Source organism: Triticum aestivum, chromosome 7A (genome assembly GCF_018294505.1).
Source record: "Triticum aestivum cultivar Chinese Spring chromosome 7A, IWGSC CS RefSeq v2.1, whole genome shotgun sequence".
In the NCBI taxonomy this organism is placed as follows: Eukaryota; Viridiplantae; Streptophyta; class Magnoliopsida; order Poales; family Poaceae; genus Triticum; species Triticum aestivum.
Window position 1 is genome coordinate 710,548,866 of NC_057812.1, and position 22,883 is coordinate 710,571,748.

Sequence of the window (22,883 nt, forward strand, 5' to 3'; positions counted from 1 at the left end):
GCTCGGTAGGCTATAGGCGAGACATAAAACATGTGAAATGTGTATGCTTTGTATTACAAAAGATATGTACATACACCTTTGTTTTTTTTCAATTGGGCCAAAACATACAAAAGTTTATGCTCTCGATATGAAAAAAAAAACTTTGAATATAGCTTTATTTTTGCTAGAGTTCTTTGAGAATGAAAGATCGAATAAAAAATTGCATGTCACTGTTAGAAAAATATGACCCTCTTTGAAATATAAAGAATTACAAAATTTACAAATATGTAACGCCAGAAATTTAATGCCACCCACGCGCCTAGAATTAGGATATAATGCATAAGTTTCATAAAAGATAACTTTGGATAGTGCACATGAAATAAACACGTGAATTTTAGAGGGTTGGTACAGAGAGTAAAAATAGAGCGTGCGTGAGTGCATTGCATATCTAAAAGAAAAAAAATGGCATTTTCGTTCATGTTGAGATTCTTATGGAATGGATTTTTTGGTGAAGGAAAAGAGACCAGTCTTGCTAGATCTCAGTCGATTGAGACTTGCTTATGTCTCAGTTGATCCTATATTCCTAGGATCTTACATTGAGATTGTGCATTTTTTTATTTTCATTTTGTTTATAAAACTTGGCTATATTCGATAAATTCGTTGAATACACTTAGAATGATGATCATGGAACTGTTGATGTCATAAAGCGAGTCAATATATGATGTCTAGAGTCAATATAAGGTTTCTTTAGTCATTTTGCAAGTAATTTAGCAAGGAAGGGTTAGGCCAGGTACATGTCTAGAGGCAATGATCAGAGAGGTTCATATAGATCATTCTTAGGGGGCTTCTTAGTTATTTCCTCTTCGTCTGTACTACTTTCTTTCACAAAAAAATCAATATACATACACGTAGTTGGTGTAATCCCATTGTTTCTTGGCAAAATAGCCAGTTAGATTTATACCACAAAGGCAGTTAATGAATGGATCCTCACTTGGGTCAATAACATGCTTAAGAATGACCTTGAATTCGGGATGTATGCCTTGCCATTGCCAATGATATACCATAATAAGATCAATTTAGAGAAGTAATTTTAAAACATTTATAAGGAGCCACTTTCTCGGATGAAGTAGGGAGGAATAAAATATAGTAAATGCTAGAAGCAAGAGTAGAACTAAATGACTAAAGAAACCTTATGGAATACTAGCCGCGCTAATGCGCGGGACACACCGCTAGTTTCTATGATAATCCTATCCTATGAATCAAAAGAGGCCCGAGTTAGAGGAAGCAGATGTAACAAGTGGAGAGAGCACTATATCAGAGAGAGAACCGTCCAGATGCGTGCATACATGTACTGGGGCCGACACATGGGCCCCGTTACGCTGAGGCCCACATCGCAGCGAGACGAAATGAGGTCGCTCGCCCGCTTGGTCACAGTCAGTCGGTCGGTCCACGGTGAGGAGGGCCAAGGAAGGGGGCTGGTTTTCCGTTCTTTTTCTGCTCGGATTGGAATTGGATTGGACGTAAGCTGCCGCCCATAAATACGAGGGAGAGAAAAGTGACTGTGAGAAGCCAGCCAGCCAGCAAGCCAAAGAGAAGAGAAGAGAAGAGAAGAGAAGCCAGCCAGCAAGCCCAAAAATGATTTCGGCCGGCCGGCCAAGGTGAGCATACCTATCTACGGACCCTCCCTCCGCGTTCACTCCTGGATTCCTCCCTAACCCATCTTCCCGAGCCTCCGGGTTGCTGCGCTGTGTTGTTCCATTCCTCTCTGTTTCCTCGCCGGCCGGCCGATCGAGGGTTCGTATCGTACGTAGATCCGTCCAACCAAGCCGCCGGTAGGTAGATCGATGGGTGGCTTTCCCTGCGGCGGAATCGACCGACCGATCCATCGATCGCGTGGTCTCTGCCGCTCCATTAGTTCACCTTCTTCATGGGCTTGCAGCTTTGTGGGTGATGATGAATCATGAAACAGTCGCTGCTGCTCTTTGCTTGCCGGTTTCTTTTTGCGCACGAGGGTTTTCAGGCTGGTTTGGTGATACCTTTTTTTAGGGTTCTCCTTTTCTTTTCTTCTTATTAGTGCAAAGTGCAAACTGCAAAGTGCATGGTGATGTTGTAGTACTAATCAGTCATTTCCTTGTTCCTTAGTTTCCAGATTCCTGATTATTATTATTATTATTATTATTATTATTATTATTATTATTATTATTATTATTATTATTATTATTATTATTATTATTATTATTATTATTATTATTATTATTATGCCCAAACTTTTTCTTTGCTTGCTCCAAATCTCACCTGGATCGGAGTTACAAGCAGAACCCCTAGCCTGATTTCTCTTTTCTTTCCGGGAAACATACGATGATGCATGCATCATAAATCATCTTCATGCATGCGACACAAATTGTGTTATTCCCATTATTATTAGTTTGCTTCGTATAGTTTGTTTCATTTCTCTCTGTTTCCTTGCCAGCCGATCGACGGCTCGTAGATCCATCCTAGTCACCGCTGGTAGGGATAAGACATTCGCTAGATCGATCGGCGGTTCTCGAGGTTTCTCCCCACAGCGGAATCGACCGATCGTGTGGTTTCTGCCGCTGCATTAGTTCATCTTCTTCATGGTTCGCCCGTCATACAAAGTTAGGGCTCGGGCTTTAATTTTCTGAGTGATGATGAAACAGTTTATTCGCTAGTGCTTGCTTGCCGGTTTCTTTTGTGCACGAGGGTTTTTAGGCTGGTTTGGTGATGCGTTTTTTCTTCTTTTCTTTTCTTTTCTTCTCAGTGCAAAGTATGGTGATGTTGTACTAATCAATCGTTTCCTTGTTTCGTAATAATTTCCAGATTCCTGATTATTAGTATTATTGTGTCCATACTTTTTCTATGCTCGATCTAGATCTCACCTGGATCGGAGTTAAGATACAAGCAGTGCCCCTAACTTAATTTCTCCTTAATTTCTTTGTGGGAAGCATACCATGCATGCATCATAGCAAAAATCATTTTCATGCCACACAAGTTGGATTGTTCCCATTATCAGTGTGCTTCATATAATTAATTGAATTCATGGAAAAAATATATGAAAAACACATATGGAACTAATTAATCGTGGAGCGCTGCACACAGGTAGTGCTTGTGCTTGAAAAAAGAATGGAACAATTAATGCCTGGTTAATTCCCTGCCCAACTTAATATATATAGCCTTGTTTGGTCAGATTTCCTTGCTGTGTTTTTCTTTGTAGATGAGTAGCAAGGGTGATCCAAATCCAAGCAAGTCCCATGGCGGACCCAGCAAGTCACCAATGTCCCACACTGAAAAGGGCGATAAGACGGCCACGCCTCGGAGGCTTCCTATCACGAGGCCACGTGAGCTTGGCAAGAGGAGTATTTAACTAAAAACTACCACATTTCATGAAAACGTGTCCAAAAACTATCACTTTACGAATTTGTGCCGAAAACTACCACTTTTTTGCTAATCTGTGACTAAAAACTACCATGTCGGGAAAGTGCCCGATTCGCCTCTTCTAAACGCCTTTCTAACAAGATGGGCCCACAAGTCAGGTTGACTGTTAACTTTGACCGTTATTACAAATGAGACCCACACGTTAACCCTCTTCTTCCTCCTCTCTCCTTTTCTTTGGCATTTCCACAAACACCCCGTGTGTGTGGCGGCCCTCAACGCCGGCCGCGGTCGTCCTCGACCTCTCAGCCCCGGTCGTCACGTCGCCGTGCAGCGCCGACCACGGCCAGACCACGCGCGTGACGCTGTCTGCCCGCTGTTCCCGGTCTTCTTCTCTGTCGCTGCCTCCTGCGGCGCTGTCGGCGTCGCAGGGCTCGCACGCTCCGCCCGCTCGTTCCTGGCGCAGGTCGCGAGCGCGCAGAGGGTCGCCAGCTCGTTCGCGTTGTGCCTCCCAGGCGATGGCGACCGCGCGGGCGCGGCAATCTTCAGCGGCGGCCCTTTCTTCCTCGCTCCCCGGGCTGACTGGCCGGCAGTCACGATGCTCCTGTCCGAGGGGGTCCCGCTGCGCCGCCCGTTCGCCGAAGACCCCGGCTACTACGTCTCGGCCAGCAATGGCATCGCCATGGACGGAGCGCGTGTGGCATTCGCGAGCGCCGGTGCGCCCATCGTCGGCTTCTCCACGGTCCACTACACGGAGCTTCGCCACGACGTGTACCGCCCCTTGATCGCGGCCTTCGACCGCGCCATGGGCAGGAGCGCGAGGAGGGTCACGCCGGCGGTGGCGCCGTTCGATCTCTGCTACGACTCCACGAAGCTGCTATCGGCTATCGTCGCAGACGGGGCACTCAGTGCCAGAGGTGGACGTGATGCTGGAGGGCGGGCAGAACTGGACGGCTTTCAGCGGCAACTCCATGGCGCACGCTAGCTTCGACCGAGGCCGAGGACGTCGTCTGGGCCGACGCCGAGGACGACCTTGGCCCTCCCCCGCCAGCGCCCTGGTCGGAGACCTGCTCGAGGAGTAGGCCGGGGACGGCAGCAGCATCCAGAGCCACGCGCTCGGCTCGCTCGAGAAGGGCGCGTCGGTCAGGATCTCGGGCAAACTGCAGGTGCACACAAGGTGTTTGTAGAAATGCCAAAGAGAGGGAGAGAGGAGGAAGAAGAGGGTTAACGTGTGGGTCCTATTTGTAATAACGGTCAAAGTTAACGGTCAACCCGACTTGTGGGCTCATCCTGTCAGAAAGGCGTTTAGAAGAGGCGAATCGGGCACTTCCCCGACATGGTAGTTTTTAGTCATAGATTAACAAAAAAGTGGTAGTTTTCGGCACAAATTCGTAAAGTGGTAGTTTCTGGACACGTTTCCATGAAATATGGTAGTTTTTGGTTAAATACTCTGGCAAGAGAGGGCAGACCATACAGCTACTCACGAACCACTTCAAAGTCTCTGGGAATCCAACACATGACTTCTTTTACCACTACAATGTAGGAGAACATGCCTCGTCCTACCTACATTACATAGCTAGTCCATCACCATTCCAGTTCTTGAAATTAATTTCCATGCATGGCTACATTCTGACAGTTGGTTTTCAATTTTGTTGGATCGTATCGACCGCAGGTGGATCTCAAGTATGAAGACGATCATCCGGTAATCGGGCAAGGAGTATGCAGAAAGGTGATGAAGCAGCTGCACGAGACCTATGCCTCTTTGCTTGATGGCAAGCAATTCGCCTACGATGGCGACAAAAGCCTCTTCACCTCTGGGCCTCTCCCATTTGCCACCAATGATTTTGACGTTGTCATAGATGGCGATGCTTTGTCCAGAAAGTAAGGCATTCATCAGCTCCAATCCATCACCCATTTCTCACCAGGGAAAGCTTATCTGTTCTTGAGCTCGTCGATCTCTTATTCTCTTGTTGGTTGGGGGAATTGTCTTGCCATTTACCTGCAGGATTGCAACGAGCCAGAGCCCGGGAGCAGATGGCAGTCCAGGACCAAGCGACAAGAAAAGAATGAAACAGGCAGGACAGAGCAAAAGGTTCAAGGTGGATATCACCTTCACAGCAAAGGTTCCGATCAGTGCCATTGCCCTCGTCCTTGGTGGCGGTCAGGAATCTGAGAACTCGCAGGAGGTTCTTCGGGTTCTTGACATCATTCTGAGGCAGCACGCTGCAAGACAGTATGTTGTTGTGTTTATTTATGAACAACTTCGTCTATCTTTTATCTAATGTTGCAAACTCTATGATTAGTCACTCGTTCTTAGGTTCTTATTATACTCAGATTTCTTGTTGGCTGGCTGCATGCAGGAATCGCCTCTTAGTCCGACAGTCTTTTTTCCGTAGAGATTCCGATTGCATCAAGTTGGGTGGCGGTGTTCTAGGTTGTCAGGGTTTTCATTCTAGCATTCGACCCACTCAAAGTGGGCTTTTACTCAATTGTGGTATGTTTATAGCCTAGCTAGAGGCCTAATTTGCACTAGGTTCGTGGTAAAATGTTTTTTTACAACATTGATGGTGCATGATATATGGATTTTTGAATTTTTGCAGATTTGTCCACCACTATGGTAGTGGAACCTGGGCCTGTGATTGCATTTCTGCTCTCCAACCAGGGTGTCAAGGACACTTCTAGCATTGACTGGGGCAAAGTAAGCTGAAACTTAGTGATTTCTTATTAATATATTCTTAGCCCATCAAAAATTGTTCATTTCTACACTACAATGTTTCCCTGCTCTAATCTTGGTCGTCCATGACATAATTTTAGGCTAAACGGGCACTGAATAAATTAAGGATTGAAACCACTCACACGAAGGCGGAATTTAGGATTGTCGGATTGTCCGAAAACAGTTGCTATAACCAGACGTAAGATGTTACTCTTGATTTGAATCATGATATGCGAGCTCAGGGCACATGCCTCAGCTGCTCTCATTTCAATATAATTCATATATAAATTCTTGATCTAGGTTCCCACTAAAGCAAAAAGATGGCAACGGTACTGTGGATGTAACTGTCTATGATTACTTCATGGACCGTTGGTCGATGAAGCTGGAGAAGTCTGCTCATATGCCATGTCTAAATGTGGGGAAGCCAAACCGCCCAACATACCTCCCGCTGGAGGTCCGTCCCTCGCTTCCTATTCTTGTTTTGAATCAGTCTTTTGGTAGATATGTCTTCTTTTTTTGTGTGCTCATTTCCATGTTTGCAACAGGTTTGCCGCCTAGTGCCATTGCAAAGGTATAAAAGGTCTTTGTCCACGTCGCAAAGGTCAAAGCTGGTGGAGGCATCCAGGCAGAGGCCGGATCAGAGGATGTCGAAGTTGTATGGTGTAAGTTACACTGATACCCTGAATTCAGCTAAACTGCGGTAGATACGTTCACAACATCTCCTAAAAACATCGAAAAGACAAAAAATAAATTCTCAATTTTGTTTACCTATCATGATAGGAGTTGCGTGCCAATAATTATGATTCCGAGCCAATGATGAAGGAATGCGGCATATCAATAGTTCCAGACTTTACCCAGGTTCAGGGTAGAGTCCTTGAGGCACCACAGGTTGGCAGAGCCCTACCTGTTCTTTTGACTGGCTGTTTTTGAATGCGTACTGTGCGCATGCCCTTTTCTGCTTTGCATCTAATTAAATATCGTAATGTGCAGTTAAGCGCTGCAGATGGTAGACAACTATATACACCTAATGGGAGGTGGAATTTCAATAAAAATGTGAGCAATCGAGCATACCTGTTCTGTTGATTAAACTCCACACATGTGCACCGTAAACTCTTTGTTTTCGCGTCGATGCGGTAACTTTCCTGGTTCAATTCTTCAGAGGTTTTTTCGGCCGATTGACTTTAAGAAGACCTGGCCATGGGGAGTTGTTGATTTTTCTACACGACGTGATGTTGAACATCTTGTCGAGCACCCTCTCCAATCCGGTAGCGAGAAGGGAATCGTAAGTTCACTGCTTCACCTGATATTGAGCCTTTTCAAATGTCTTAGCCAGTTTGATTTGCAGAGTATGGAGAAATATAGCGCTGTAATTCAGGAGATTCATAAAATGAAACATCAATCTCCGGCAAAAAGGGTGGAGGATATGTTTCGGCAGGTAAATATAGCATTCGGAGGAAATAATCCAGAGTTTCTCCTGTGTTTTCTTCCTGAGAAGAACTCTGACATATATGGTATGCTCTGCTAACTCAGCCTTGTAAGTAAGCTTCATTATGCTTCTACCTGCCATCCAAACGTTTCTTGTTCTTATCAGGACCATGGAAGCGTGAATGCCTTGCACAACGTGGCATTGTTACACAATGCTTGGTTCCTCCTCCCAACGTCAAAGATCAGTACCTCACAAATGTGCTGCTAAAGATAAATGCCAAGGTTTGGAGTGTGATTTGCATTGCCATCTTCAATGTACTTTGGATTTGTTAGCTGAAAACTGAATGCTTTGCTTTTATTAAATTTGTCCTGCCAAACAGCTTGGCGGGTTAAATTCATTGCTGAAAAAGGAAATAACCCATGCTATTCCTCACGTGTCGAGGATTCCAACCATCATCTTTGGTATGGATGTTTCCCATGGTTCACCAGGACGTGACGTGCCATCGGTTGCTGCAGTAAGTAACATATCATGCTTCTGTTTTCAGTTTCCTGCAGTAAGAAACTTAGGTGTCAGCTGATAGTCCTTGAGAGATTTTCCAACCGATAATTTGCTGACTCACCCTGGTATTTTTGGCTTTTACCTAGGTTGTTAGTTCATTGGAGTGGCCAATCATCTCAAAATACAGAGCTTCTGTGTGCACTCTGCCACCCAGGCAGGAAATGATCAAAACCTTGTTTAAGCAAGATGGAGATACTGATCATGGCCTCATTAAGTGAGTCTCTGCTGCATAGGTTTTAGATAAGTGAAATTTAAACAATGTTAATAACAGTGCTTCCTAACCGTATGCTTTTCTTTTTCTTCTTTTTGCTCACTGGGGTATAACATTTCAGGGATTCACTAGTTGCCTTCCTCGGAAAAAACAATAAACCGAAGCCGGAACAAATTATCATTTTCAGGTCAGTTGTCCTCCTGGGATAATGTGTGCAAACGCTAACTGATAGTGTACTTTGTACTTCAGCATCATAACTTTTCTTTTTTGAAAATAATCATAACTGTCGTGTAGAAATTGGTTTATTAATTGTGTGTTGTCCCTCAGAACACTCCCCACATTTTATTCATAGTCCTAAGAGTACAAACTGACTCTAATACTTGACGTCTTCAATAAGTTTACTTTGGCACCCTGATGCTGGCTAAGGAGTTTTGTTGTCTTGATATTAGGGATGGGGTTAGTGAGAGCCAGTTCGATCAGGTGTTGAATGATGAGCTAGGCCAGATCATGGAGGTAACATAAATGACATCTAATTCTTCCTCATGCGCCGGTTCTTGATGTAATGATGTAATTCTAATTGATACTACAGGCATGCAAGTTTTTTGGCGACAAGCATTTTGGTGGCAACTGGTTCCCCAAGTTCACAGTGATAGTTGCACAGAAGAATCATCACACAAGATTTTTCTTGCGGAATGGAGTGAATAATGTTCCCCCTGGTAACCTATATCTTTTATCCAAGTACCTTTACATTCTTTCAAAAAAAATTCTGAATTTTCAATCTTTCAATTTTAGTGGAGGACGGCAATCATCGGGACTGCTAGCTTGTTCCGTTTGTATATACGCATTCACACGAAATCAAAAGCACTTAATAAGAATCTCTACACACCTAGCTACCAGAGAACTATTATTTGCAATTTTGTATGGATCAAACAAGCTCAATTTCTATGCTTTTTGTACACATACATTCTTATCATAGTCCTACTTTCCCCTTGTTTAGGTACTGTGGTTGATGGAGTAATCTGCCATCCCAGGAACTATGATTTCTACATGTGTGCTCATGCTGGCATTATCGTATGTTCTCTCTATACCTTGTGTGAGTTGTGATTGTAATTCACTGCTTTGCAAATGCTTATTTGAATCTAATTAAGTCAGTCCTCTATGCTCGTGTGTTAATTCCAGGGGACTACAAGGCCAACACACTACCATGTGCTCCATGATGAGATAGGCTTCTCTACTGACGATCTGCAGGAGCTCGTGCACTCCCTGTCCTACACGTATGTGCACTGAAACAGTTACAAAAGATTCAGTTGTTACCTTAATTTGCCTCTGGTCGATGATCATCGTTGCACTCTTTGTGACATTTTGATGCTTGTGTACTCGTTTCAGGTATCAGAGGAGCACCACAGCCATCTCAGTAGGTAAGTAAGCATGATTTGCCATTACTTGATTGATCTCGCAACAACTTATCAGTCAAAACGGCATGCATGGCTGATCGAGTAAATTGCAAAAAACCACCACAATTGGGGACCCTAATTCATAAAACAACCATCTTTCGTTTTTTTTTCAAAAAACCACCACCATTGTGCTGACAGTTTTCAGAAAACACTGAACAAGCAATTAGAGTTGTTTGAGTGAAAATCTGACTAGTGGGTCCCAATGACAGGTGCCACGTGGCCCGGGTAAAGACGGTGCTCGTTACATGCCGTTAGAAAGTTTCGCTCCATGTTAAGTTAGACGTAGGACCCACCCATCAGTGTGCTTGCTCCTTCCTCTTTTTTCAAGCATTCTTACAAACACCTCCCGTGCGCCGCCGTCGTCGTCTCCATCACGGAGCTCGAGCTGCTCATCCAGGGGTTCGGGCAAAGCTGGCATCGGTGCGGAGTCCTCGCCGACTGATGGCGTCGGACACGGCGCGAGGTGGCGGCGCAGCCATGGCCGTAGCCGGCAAGGTGGCTGGTCGTGGCACAGCCGGGTCATGCGCGCGGCTCCGTCCGTAGCCGGCGGCGAGCGGAGCGTGGAGCAGGATACATGAGGAGGAGGGGAAGCGCGCGGGGACGAGCTGGAGGTGGCTTGCCACAGCCGGCGAGGTGGGTAGTCGTGGCCGAGCCGAGCGGCATGGTGCGGTAGGACGCCCCCGGAGAGCACTGCCTTGCTACCGCGTAGCCACCGCTAACGAATCGCCGCCAGACCATGTCCATGAGCTCCGCCTCCTCGTGCTGATATCCCTCGCCGACGGATTCGAGCAGGGACGCCCGGAGACGACCGAATCGAGCTTTTCTCCGCTGCTTGCACCGGCCGCTCCTCGCCGTCAATTCGCCGCCTCCAAGCCTTCCCAGTACCCACTGAGCTCTCCCACCGCATCGAAGTGAGCTGATCTCAGTTTCCCCCCATCTTCTCTGCTCTATTTCGCGCTGTAGCGCCATCCCCCAAGAGCTCCGAGCACGACCACCGCCATGGCCGACGAACTCAAGTAGGTCGTGCTTCCCTGCCTAGTCCTGTACTCCAGTAGCATGCGCAGGCTCCAGGAGCTCCTTCTATTCCCCTGAGAACCTCTTCGTCTCACCCCTGTCGTGGTCTGCTCCCGGCGGCCTCCTGCAGTCCGGCGACGGCTGCTTCGTCGGCCTGAGGCCCGTACAGGAACAGGAGCTTTTGGGCATGTCCTGCATCCATATTCAGCTTGTGGCCGGAGGACATGGCAAGCGGCCGAGCGTGCTGCTGCGTGGCGCAGGAGCTAGCGGTGCTGGGAGGCTCGTCGGCCGGCAGCCTGGCTGGCGACGGGGACGGGGTTGACCAGTTGTGCCGTCTATCCTCCGTCACGTGGACATGTCATCAGGACCCACTGGTCAGATTTTCACTTAAACAGTTTTAATTGAGCGATTAGCGTTTCTGAAAACTGTCAGTACAACGGCGGTGGGTTTTTGAAAAAAAAACGAAAGATGCTGGTTTTGTGAATTAGGGTTCCCAATTGTGGTGGTTTTCTGCAATTTACTCATGGCTGATCATCTGATTTTCGCTCTCTCTCTCAGTTGCTCCCATCTACTATGCACACCTTGCCGCGGCGCATGTGGCCAAGTTCACCAAGCTCGATGACGGCATGTCGGAGACGTCATCCCAAGCTGAGGCTGCGCCGGTGCCGGAGCTGCCTTTTCTGCATCCCAATGTGGCATCGTCCATGTTCTTCTGCTGAGTCGTCCCGCGGTTTGCCCATCGTCCGTTATTAGTGACTGGAACTTTATCAAATGCTACATGGAACTGAATGGCGCTTTTGGTTTTAGCTGCTAGTAGATTTAATGGATGTTATGTGGAAGAACAATCTTTGATTGCTACCATATGGTACTTTTGGAGCTCCTTGGCAATAATATATAATCTGAACTTTCGATAGTCAGGACCTTAAACTCTGCTCATGTGCATCGTGCCAACGTATTCGGGATGTCAAGCTGATAAATGTCCAACGGTTTATAATCTTTAGCTTAACAACAAGGGTCATTATAGTTTTTTTGATTCTATACTTTGTTGTCAATTACTTAAATTAGCAAGGAAAGGCATGGCTGTTCAGCCTGCTTACAGGTTAGAGGAGATTGTAGTGAAATGAAATATGCTACTCCCTCCGTTCACTTTTGTAAGTCCTTTCAAACAACTCAATATAGATTGTTTTGCACATTGTCTGAAATGTCTTCAAGGTCTTAAACAGAGGGAGTAATATAGGTGGAAAGCAATAAGTAAAATATAGGAGTATCCATTATTAAATTTATTTCTTCTACGAAGCACTGGTGCTAGGTAACCACAAAAATGCAACAAAGAGATAATTATGTGAGGATAACACTAATTAGGCCACAAGTTGCAATCAAGAAGTAATTTCCAGATCTCAAACTGAAATATAATTTGCACTATTCAGATCAGTGCAAAATAAAGGAGAGAGAGGAAAAAAACCTTCCATCCTCATCTAGGCAATCAAGCCAACCCTTCTCATATTTTGACTCCAATTTACACCTGAAGCTCAACCCTGTCCAGCGCCTTCACGGTGGTGCCGATGGCCATTAGATCTGGCGCCTTTGACCTGCCCCTGTCGGAGTTCCACTTGGATCTGGCCACGGGGGACCTGTGTAGTGTGCTTGTCTCGGCCGTGGGCACCAATTGACGGAGGGATTTGGGTTGCGGAGTGTGGTAGAGTTGCACCAGTCGGGCTGGATGAATGTCGGCAGGAAACAGGTGAGGTTGGTCTCTCGGATCCGGCTTTGATGGGAGGCGGGCGGCGAGTGGACGGCGGATCTGGTTACATCCTGTGGAGCGTCTCTGCCTCCTTTAGTGGCGGGTCTGAAGGTTATCACCACGCTCAGCTCATCTACCTGTTGACATCAGATTTGGCACCAAAGAAAAGATTATTAAGATGGCATCAAATGAAGAGGCGCTCTACATGAAGTTTCATATTGGCAACATGAACATATTTAAAGTTTGGGTCATTGTCATCTGAACTCATCTCGAGGGCCGAAGTTATACTCGAAATACTAAGATTTTGTATTCAGAGTACCATTCGGCCTATTACGCCTCCAAAACGGCCTCATATGAGAAAATCATCTACATGGGTTGTTTTCGTCTCGTTGAAATGGTCGATTTTGATATAAAAATCATCTTAATACGAAGTCGTATGCAAAATTCAGAGCCTGCACAGTGCGACCCTACTATGAGTAAAAAATGACGTCCAAGTGGTTTTCACTTTCAGTGAGATTTTGATGAAATTCACTGAATTTCAGTAATGTTAGTAGACACTAAAATATTTATCTTTCCGCCAAAATATTTCAGCAATTTTAGTAATACACAGGAATTCAAATATTTTTTGAAAATTCAAAATATTTAGTTGAATTCAAGTGGATATTTCAGCCCTTTAGCCGAAATGCCAACGGAAATCACTGAAATTCGGTGATTTTGGTTGGTGCTGAAATTTTCATGAAACTAAAAATGAAAACACAAGGTCACACTCATATGACTATGTCTAATGGGTAGCATGAGTTATTAACTATTTTGCGGTAGTGATTTGGCTGTGAAGATGGCCTCGGATTGAAAAACGTTCAACATGACAATTATTCGTCTCGTTGAAACAGTCAAAATTGCTTTTGGGCATGTCTCCATACGAGGTCGTTTACTGCCTAAGAATGACTTGCAAGGTGCAGCCAGTTTTGAACCGAACAATTTTAGAAAATTCGGACCAAACCATCCAAATTGGACTCAAACTAGGGTTTTTGACGTGAATCCAAACATTTTCCTTGCACATGAAGTCTAGCTGCGTCTTATATACCTAAGGGTGAAGACTGATTGAACAACACACAATTGCAAAACCTATCTACCACCTTTTCTCCGTTCATTCTTCTTGTTACAGGGTTGCGAACCTCGAGGCCCTAATTGCGATTAGGTCGACCTAGGGCAGCCCATAGCCACCGATGGTGGCCCTCCGATGGCCATCTTCTGCTATATGGAGTCTTTCGATGAGAAGAAAATAATAAGCCATCTCCTCGGACGAAACTCCGCCGCCACGAGGCGGAACCTTGGCAGAACCAATCTAGGGCTCTGGCGGAGCTGTTTTGCCGGGGAAACTTCCCTCCGGGAGTGGGAAATCATCGCCATCGTCATACCAACACTCCTCTCATCGGGAGAGGGAAATCTCCATCAACATGTTCATCAGCACCATCTCCTCTCAAAACCCTAGTTCATCTCTTGTATCCAATTCTTGTCTCCAAGTCTGGGATTGGTACTAGTAGGTTGCTAGTAGTGTTAATTACTCCTTGTAGTTGATGCTAGTTGGTTTATTTGGTGGAAGATCATATGTTCAGATCCTATATGCATATTAATACCCCTCTGATTATGAACATGAATATGCTTTGTGAGTAATTACGTTTGTTCCTGAGGACATGGGAGAAGTCTTGCTATTAGTAGTCATGTGAATTTGGTATTTGTCCGATATTTTGATGAGATGTATGTTGTCTCTCCTCTAGTGGTGTTATGTGAACGTCGACTACATAACACTTCACCATTATTTGGGCCTAGAGGAAGGCATTGGGAAGTAATAAGTAGATGATGGGTTGCTAGAGTGACAGAAGCTTAAACCCTAGTTTATGCGTTGCTTCGTAAGGGGCTGATTTGGATCCATATGTTTCATGCTATGATTAGGTTTACCTTAATACTTTTGTTGTAGTTGCGGATGCTTGCAATAGAGGTTAATCATAAGTGGGATGCTTGTCCAAGTAAGGACAGCACCCAAGCACCGGTTCACCCACATACCAAATTATCAAAGTACCGAACGCGAATCATATGAACGTGATGAAAACAAGCTTGACGATATTCCCATGTGTCATCAGGAGCGCTTTTCTCTATATAAGAGTTTGTCCAGGCTTGTCCTTTGCTACAAAAAGGATTGGGCCACCTTGTTGCACTTTATTTACTTTTGTTACTTGATGCTCGTTACAAATTATCCTATCACAAAACTATCTGTTACCACTTATTTCAGTACTTGCAGAGAATACCTTGCTGGAAACCGCTTATCATTTCCTTCTGTTCCTCGTTGGGTTCGACACTCTTACTTATCGAAAGGACTACGATATATCCCCTATACTTGTGGGTCATCAAGACTCTTTTCTGGCGCCGTTGCCGGGGAGTGAAGCGCCTTTGGTAGGTGGGATTTGGTAAGGAAAATTTATATAGTGTGCTGAAATTTACTGTCACTTGTTACTATGGAAAGTAATCCTCTGAGGGGCTTGTTTGGGGTATCTTCACCCCGACCAGTAGAGCAAAGAGTTGCTCCTCAACCTACTGAAAATGAAAATGTCTGCTTTGAAATTCCTTTGTGTATGATAGAAAAACTGCTAGCTAATCCTTTTGCACGAGACGGAACAACGCATCCTGATGAGCACCTAATATATGTGGATGAAGTTTGTGGATTATTTAAGCTTGCATGTGTACCCAGAGATGTTGTTAGGGCATCTCCAGCCGGCCCCCCAGGATGCCCCCCACGAGCACTTTTTGGATGCCGACGCTTAATTGTTCTCCCATCCGGGAACCCAAGAGCTCAAATAGCGCCGGATTTGGCCGAAGTTACGTCCGGCGGTCCCGATCCAAACCCAAAAAGCCGGGAGGCACTTGGGGGCGCCGGCGCTCCTTTTTGCATGCAAAACCCCCACATGTCGGCCTCTCTCCTCACTCTCTCTCCTCTTTTTCCTGCTAGGCCCACCCGTGCATGTGGGAATCTTTCCCTCGCCCAGCCCCGCCTTTTCCATCCCACCCCGCCGAGCTCGCCGCCCCGCCTGCTCCGCCCGCGCGCTCGCCTCCGCCCCTGCAGCCTCCCCCACCGGCTCACGCCCTCCTCTGCTTCGCCAGGTCGCCTCCCCCGCCTTGCTCTGGCTCACGCTTGCCCCCTCCGCCAGGTCGCCTCCCCCGCTGTGCTCTGGCTTGCGCTCTCGCGGCTGTGTTGCTTTCTTCAGGTGGAAGGCTTTGCTTGGACTGCATGGCGCCGCGGCATGGACGGGCGCCCGACTCCGCCCCCGTGGCATGCCGGAGCCGTGGCAGCTCGTCTGCCGGCGTGTGGCTGTGGCGTGGCCGGGTCGGAGCTCGCTGCGTGTGGCCATGGCGTGTGGGCGGGCGGGCGGGCGCGGCGCTGCCTGGGCGGATGGGCGCGGCTGTGGGCTCGATCGTCCTTGCCCTCGTCGTCGGGAGAGCAACAAGGAGGAGGACGACCAGTGGACGCTCTTCAGCAATCTGCCGGTGCTGGAGGCCGCCATCGCCGGCTTCTCCGACGGCAACCTGCTCGGCCACGGCGGCTTCGGCCCCGTCTACAAGGCAAGCGACCAGCAACCTCCTCCTCCTCCTTGTTGCTCACACCGTCGTCCTCGCGCGGTGCCTCGGCGACGCCGTCGTCGGGAAGGAGCAGGAGACAGTGGAGGACGCCATGATGAGGTAGGGCGCAGCTGTGGCCTGGACAGCGCGGCGCGGGCGGGACGCGTCTACTACGCCCGCCGGCCACCGCGTCCTGGGCGCCCGCCCCGTCCCCGTGTAGCCCGCTGACGGGGCGCGTTGAGGCGGCGAGCAGCAGGCGCGGCCGCGGTCAAGATGCTCGATGAAATGCTGCTGCCTCCGTGGGAGCCCAGCGCTGCTCGTGCTCATGTCCGTGTGGTCTTCCGCCAGGCCTCCGTCGACGCTCGCGCTCCTTCGCTGGCTGGAGGTCGTCGACGCCGCCGCGGTCAAGGTGCTCGACGAAATGACGCTCCAATTGTGGGAGTCCAACGCTGCTCGTGGGGAGGCAACGAGTGGAAGTGGTTTGGCCCCCAAGGCCTAAGTTCTCGCCGGCAGCCCCCCAGGAGGCGAAAAAAGGTGCCTCCTGGGGGGCAAACGGCTGGAGATGCCCTTAAGAAGAAGGTCTTCCCTTTATCTTTGAAGGAAGATGCATTGACATGGTATAGGCTATGTGATGACACGGGGTCATGGAACTACAAACGACTGAAATTGGAATTTCATCAGAAGTTTTATCCTATGCATCTTGTTCATCGTGATCGCAATTATATATATAATTTTTGGCCTCGCGGAGGAGAAAGCATCACTCAAGCTTGGGGGAGGCTTAAATCAATGTTATATTCATGCCCCAATCATGAGCTCTCAAGAGAGATGATTATTCAAAATTTATATGCTCGGCTTTATGATAACAATCGCGCCATGCTCGATACTTCTTGTGCTGGCTCTTTTATGACGAAGACTATTGAATTCAAATGGGATTTATTGGAAAGAATTAAATGCAACTCTGAAGATTGGGACCTCGATGAAGGTAAGGAGTCAGGTATGACACCTAAGTTTGATTATGTTAAATCTTTTATGGATACCAATGTTTTCCGTAAATTTAGCACTAAATATGGACTTGACTCTGAGATAGTAGCTTCTTTCTGTGAATCTTTTGCTACTTATGTTGATCTCCCCAAGGAGAAGTGGTTTAAATATCATCCTTCCATAGAAGTAAAAGTAGCTGCACCTATTAAAGTTGAAGAAAAGACTCTCACTTATAATGATCCTATTGTTCCTACTTCTTATGTTGAGAAACCACATTTCCCTGTTAGGATAAAGGATCATGCTAAAGCTTCAACTGTGGTTCGTAAAAGCTATATTAAAACTTATACACCTTCTGAGAAAATTAAAGTTGAACCTGATATTGCTATTGTTAAAGATCTCTTGTCTGATAATATTGATGGGCATGTTATTCATTTCCTTGATGAGACTGCTAGAATTGCTAAACCTTGTGCTAAAGATAAAAACAGACCTGTGGTAGGCATGCCTGTTATTTCTGTTAAAATAGGAGATCATTGTTATCATGGCTTATGTGATATGCGTGCTAGTGATAGTGCAATACCTTACGACTTATACAAAGAAATTATGCATGATATTGCACCTGCTGAGATAGAAGATATTGATGTCACAATTAAACTTGCCAATAGAGATACTATTTCACCAATGGGAATTGTTAGAGATGTTGAAGTCTTGTGTGGGAAAACTAAATATCCTACTGATTTTCTTGTTCTTGGTTCCCCACAAGATAGCTTTTGTCACATTATATTTGGTAGACCCTTCTTAAACATTGTTAATGCTAAGATAGATTGCAAAAAGGATGTTGTTACTATCGGTTTAGATGATATGTCTCATGAATTTAATTTCTCTAAATTTAGTAGACAACACCGTGAAGAAGAATTACCTAGTAAGGATGAAATTATTGGTCTTACTTCTATTGCCGTACCTCCTAGTGATCCTTTAGAACAATATTTGCTAGACCATGAAAATGATATGTTTATGAATGAAAGAAGGGAAATAGATGAAGTATTCTTTAAACAGGAACCTATTCTGAAACACAATTTTCCTGTTGAAATCCTAGGGGATCCTCCTCCACCCAAGGGTGATCCTGTGTTTGAGCTTAAACCGTTGCCTGATACTCTTAAATATGCTTATCTTGTGAGAAAAAGATATATCCTGTTATTATTAGTGCTAACCTTTTCAGAGCATGAGGAAGAGAGATTATTGAAAACTCTGAAGAAGCACCGTGCTACTATTGGGTATACTCTTGATGATCTTAAGGGCATTAGTCCCACTCTATGTCAACATAAAATAAATTTGGAAGAAGATGCTAAACCAGTTCGTGATCATCAATGACGGCTGAATCCTAAAATGAAAGAAGTGGTGCGAAAGGAAATACTAAAGCTCCTTGAGGCAGGTATAATATATGCCCTTGCTGATAGTCAGTGGGTAAGTCCTGTCCATTGTGTCCCTAAAAAGGGAGGTATTACTGTCGTTCCTAATGATAAAGATGAATTGATTCCTCAAAGAATTATTACAGGTTATAGGATGGTAATTGATTTCCGCAAATTAAATAAGGCCACTAAAAAGGATCATTACCCCTTACCTTTTATCGATCAAATGCTAGAAAGATTATCCAAACATACACATTTTTGCTTTCTAGATGGTTATTCTGGTTTCTCTCAAATACCTGTCTCAGCTAAGGATCAATCAAAGACTACTTTTACTTGCCCTTTTGGTACTTTTGCTTATAGACGTATGCCTTTTGGTTTATGTAATGCACCTGCTACCTTTCAAAGATGCATGATGGCTATATTCTCTGACTTTTGTGAAAAGATTTGTGAGGTTTTCATGGACGATTTCTCCGTCTATGGATCTTCTTTTGATGATTGCTTGAGCAACCTTGATCGAGTTTTGCAGAGATGTGAAGAAACTAATCTTGTCTTGAATTGGGAAAAGTGCCACTTTATGGTTAATGAAGGTATTGTCTTGGGGCATAAAGTTTCTGAAAGAGGTATTGAAGTTGATAAAGCCAAGGTTGATGCTATTGAAAAGATGCCATGCCCCAAGGACATCAAAGGTATAAGAAGTTTCCTTGGTCACGCCGGATTTTATAGGAGGTTCATTAAGGACTTCTCAAAAATTCTCGGCCTCTGACTAATTTATTACAAAAAGATATACCATTTGTCTTTGATGATGATTGTGTAGAAGCATTTGAAATACTTAAGAAAGCATTGATCTCTGCACCTATTGTTCAGCCACCTGATTGGAATTTACCCTTTGAAATTATGTGTGATGCTAGTGATTATGTTGTAGGTGCTGTTCTAGGGCAAAGAGTTGATAAGAAATTAAACGTTATTCAATATGCTAGTAAAACCCTAGACAATGCTCAAAGAAATTATGCTACTACTGAAAAAGAATTCTTCGTAGTTGTATTTGCTTGTGATAAGTTCAGACCTTATATTGTTGATTCTAAAGTAACTATTCACACTGATCATGCTGCTATTAAATATCTTATGGAAAAGAAAGATGCTAAACCTAGACTTATTAGATGGGTTCTCTTGCTACAAGAATTTGACTTACATATTGTTGATAGAAAGGGAGCTGAGAACCCCATTGCAGACAACTTGTCTAGGTTAGAAAATGTGCTTGATGACCCACTACCTATTTATGATAGCTTTCCTGATGAGTAATTAAATGTCATAAATGCTTCTCATACTGCTCCATGGTATGCTGATTATGCTAATTATATTGTTGCCAAATTCATACCATCTAGTTTCACATACCAGCAAAAGAAAAAGTTCTTCTATGATTTGTGGCATTATTTTTGGGATGACCCACATCTTTATAAAGAAGGAGTAGATGGTGTTATTAGACGTTGTGTACCTGAGCATGAACAGGAACAAATCCTACGCAAGTGTCACTCCGAAGCTTATGGAGGACACCATGCTGGAGATAGAACTGCACATAAGGTATTGCAATCTGGGTTTTATTGGCCTACTCTCTTCAAAGATGCCCGTAAGTTTGTCTTATCTTGTGATGAATGTCAAAGAATTGGTAATATTAGTAGACGTCAAGAAATGCCTATGAACTATTCACTCGTTATTGAACCATTTGATGTTTGGGGCTTTGACTATATGGGACCTTTTCCTGCCTCTAATGGTTATACACATATTTTAGTTGATGTTGATTACGTTACTAAGTGGGTAGAACCTATTCCAACTAGTAGTGTTGATCATAACACTTCTATTAAAATGCTTAAAGAAGTTATTTTTCCAAGATTTGGAGTCCCTAGATATTTAATGACTGATGGTGGTTCACATTTTATTCATGGTGCTTTCCGTAAAATGCTTGCTAAGTATGATGTTAATCATAGAATTGCATCCCCTTATCACCCTCAGTCTAGTGGTCAAGTAGAATTGAGTAATAAAGAGCTCAAATTAATTTTGCAAAAGACTGTCAATAGGTCTAGAAAGAATTGGCCCAAGAAACTTGATGATGCATTATGGGCCTATAGAACTGCATATAAAAATCCTATGGGCATGTCTCCGTATAAAATGGTTTATGGAAAAGCATGTGACTTACCTCTCGAACTAGAACACAAGGCATATTGGGCTATTAAAGAGCTCAATTATGACTTTAAACTTGCCGGTGAGAAGAGGTTATTTGATATTAGCTCACTCGATGAATAGATAACCCAAGCCTACGAAAATGCCAAGTTGTTTAAAGAAAAAGTTAAAAGATGGCATGATAAAAGGATACAAAAGCGTGAGTTTGATATAGGTGATTATGTATTGCTATACAATTCCCGTTTAAGATTTTTTGCAGGAAAACTTCTCTCTAAATGGGAAGGTCCTTACGTTATCGAGGAGGTTTATCGTTCTGGTGCCATAAAAATCAACAACTTCGAAGGCACAAATCCGAAGGTGGTGAGCGGTCAAAGAATAAAATATTATATCTCACGTAATCCCATAAATGTTGTAACCAATGTTATTGAAACCGTAACCCCGGAGGAATACATAAGGGACACTTTCCGGAATGTTTCAGACTCCGAAAAGGAATAGTATGTGGTACGGTAAGTAAACCGACTCCAAAACAGTTTTTAAGGCAATATTTCTCCGTTTTGGAATATTTAGAAAAATAGAAAAATAAGAAGCAGTCCGGGAAGGAAACGAGGGCTCCACGATGGTGGAGGGCGCGCCCCCCTACCTCGTGGGCACCTCGTGCACTCTCTGGACTTCGTTTCTTGCACATTACGTATTTTGGTCGGTAAAAATTCATTATATAATCTCCCGGGGGTTTTGACTCCCGTATCACGCAAAAATCTCTTGTTCTTGTTTCGAGCTGTTTTCTGCCAGGGTTGTCAAAGCTAAGCATCATGTCGTCTCCCTCCTCCTCCAACAATGAGGGCAACGACGCTTGGCTAATGAAGATAGAGCTGAAGAGAGAAGAACCCACGGAGATCAACAAGGATGAAGGGATCAAGAAGGCCACGGAGGACCAAGTTCTGGCAACAGAAGACATCCTTCAACTTGATCACAATCTTCTTACCCCAACTGAGATCGAAGCTTTCAAGATGATTGAGCTAGCTCTTATAAAAAACAAGTATCTCACACATGAAAATATTTTGTTGAAGGAGCATATCATCGCACTCAAGGGCATTATCTGAAAGTTGGAAGACCTCCTACGCTCAATGTGCGACTACCCATCATCACCACCATCTTCTCCACCAACAAAGAACAATTGAGTATCTGGTATGGGCACTCCCCTTGGCAACTGCCAAGCTTGGGGGAGTGCCCCGGCATCGTATCACCATCACTTTTATCTTTACCGTTTTCTTAGTTTGATCCTTTTGATAATATCTTGATCTAGTAGCATAAAGTTTTTAGTATGATCTAGTTGTGAGTTTTGCTTTATGATCCTTCTATGTAATCGAGTCCGTGAGCTATATAATAAAGATTAGTGTTGAGTCAAGGGCTCGATTATTTGGCCATGATCCTAAGTGAATAAAAGAAAAGAGAAATAAACAAAAAAGGAAACAAAGAGATCATATGGATCTTATGGAGAGTAATGAGCTCACATAGAAAAAGTATGATGAATAAAAGTTGTTGAGAGTTGACAAACATAGTTTTGGTCATCGTTGCAATTAATAGGAAGTAATAAAGAAAGAGAGGTCTTCACATATCAATATACTATCTTGGACATCTTTTATGATTGTGAGCACTCATTAAAATATGACATGCTAAAGAGTTTACGTTGGACAAGGAAGACAACGTAATGGGTTATGTTTTCTTACATCTGAGATAAATTATATTGTCATGGATCATCCCACATTGTTGAGCTTGTCTTTCCCCTCATGCTAGCCAAATTCATCGCACCAAGTAGAGATACTACTTGTGCTTCCAAATACCCTTAATCCAGTTTTGCCATGAGAGTCCACCATGTTTGAAATATGCCCTAGAGGCAATGATAAATTGGTTATTATTATATTTCCTTGTTCATGATAATCGTTTATTATCCATGCTAGAATTGTATTGATAGGAAACTTAGATACATGTGTGGATACATAGACAACAACATGTCCCTAGTAAGCCTCTAGTTGACTAGCTCGTTGATCAATAGATGGTTACGGTTTCCTGACCATGGAGATTGTATGTCGTTGATAACGGGATCACATCATTAGGAGAATGATGTGATGGACAAGACCCAATCCTAAGCCTAGCACAAAGATCGTGTAGTTCGTATGCTAAAGCTTTTCTAATGTGAAGTGTCATTTCCTTAGACCATGAGAT

General features: G+C 44.5%; 1 protein-coding gene and 1 long non-coding RNA gene across 2 annotated transcripts; one reads left to right on the forward strand and one right to left on the reverse strand.

The window, feature by feature from the left end:
* The first annotated feature begins 1,476 nt into the window (after positions 1–1,476).
* On the forward strand, positions 1,477–11,662 carry LOC123149573 (protein argonaute 4A). The gene is made up of 21 exons (XM_044569257.1): positions 1,477–1,637; positions 5,042–5,250; positions 5,375–5,602; positions 5,730–5,863; positions 5,970–6,067; positions 6,184–6,281; positions 6,383–6,536; positions 6,628–6,744; positions 6,863–6,970; positions 7,073–7,135; positions 7,242–7,593; positions 7,674–7,789; positions 7,888–8,022; positions 8,153–8,280; positions 8,399–8,464; positions 8,727–8,790; positions 8,867–8,993; positions 9,275–9,348; positions 9,457–9,551; positions 9,664–9,695; positions 11,304–11,662. Exons 2-21 carry the CDS (start codon positions 5,102–5,104, stop codon positions 11,462–11,464), a joined length of 2,499 nt encoding a protein of 832 aa, XP_044425192.1. The 5' UTR covers positions 1,477–1,637; positions 5,042–5,101; the 3' UTR covers positions 11,465–11,662.
* On the reverse strand, positions 4,560–11,336 carry LOC123149574 (uncharacterized). Its single transcript, XR_006474757.1, has 4 exons — positions 8,128–11,336; positions 7,154–8,056; positions 6,851–7,048; positions 4,560–5,592 (listed from the first exon to the last, which is right to left on the reverse strand). It is a non-coding gene; the product is annotated as an uncharacterized lncRNA (long non-coding RNA).
* Positions 11,663–22,883: the final 11,221 nt, after the last annotated feature.

Coding starts and splice junctions, on each gene's coding strand:
- LOC123149573 (XM_044569257.1), top strand. CDS start 5,102: ATGAAGCAGCTGCACGAGACCTATGCCTCTTTGCTTGATGGCAAGCAA. Junction 6,282..6,382: donor AACAGTTGCTATAACCAGAC/GTAAGATGTTAC, acceptor TTCTTGATCTAG/GTTCCCACTAAAGCAAAAAG. Junction 8,994..9,274: donor AGTGAATAATGTTCCCCCTG/GTAACCTATATC, acceptor CCCCTTGTTTAG/GTACTGTGGTTGATGGAGTA.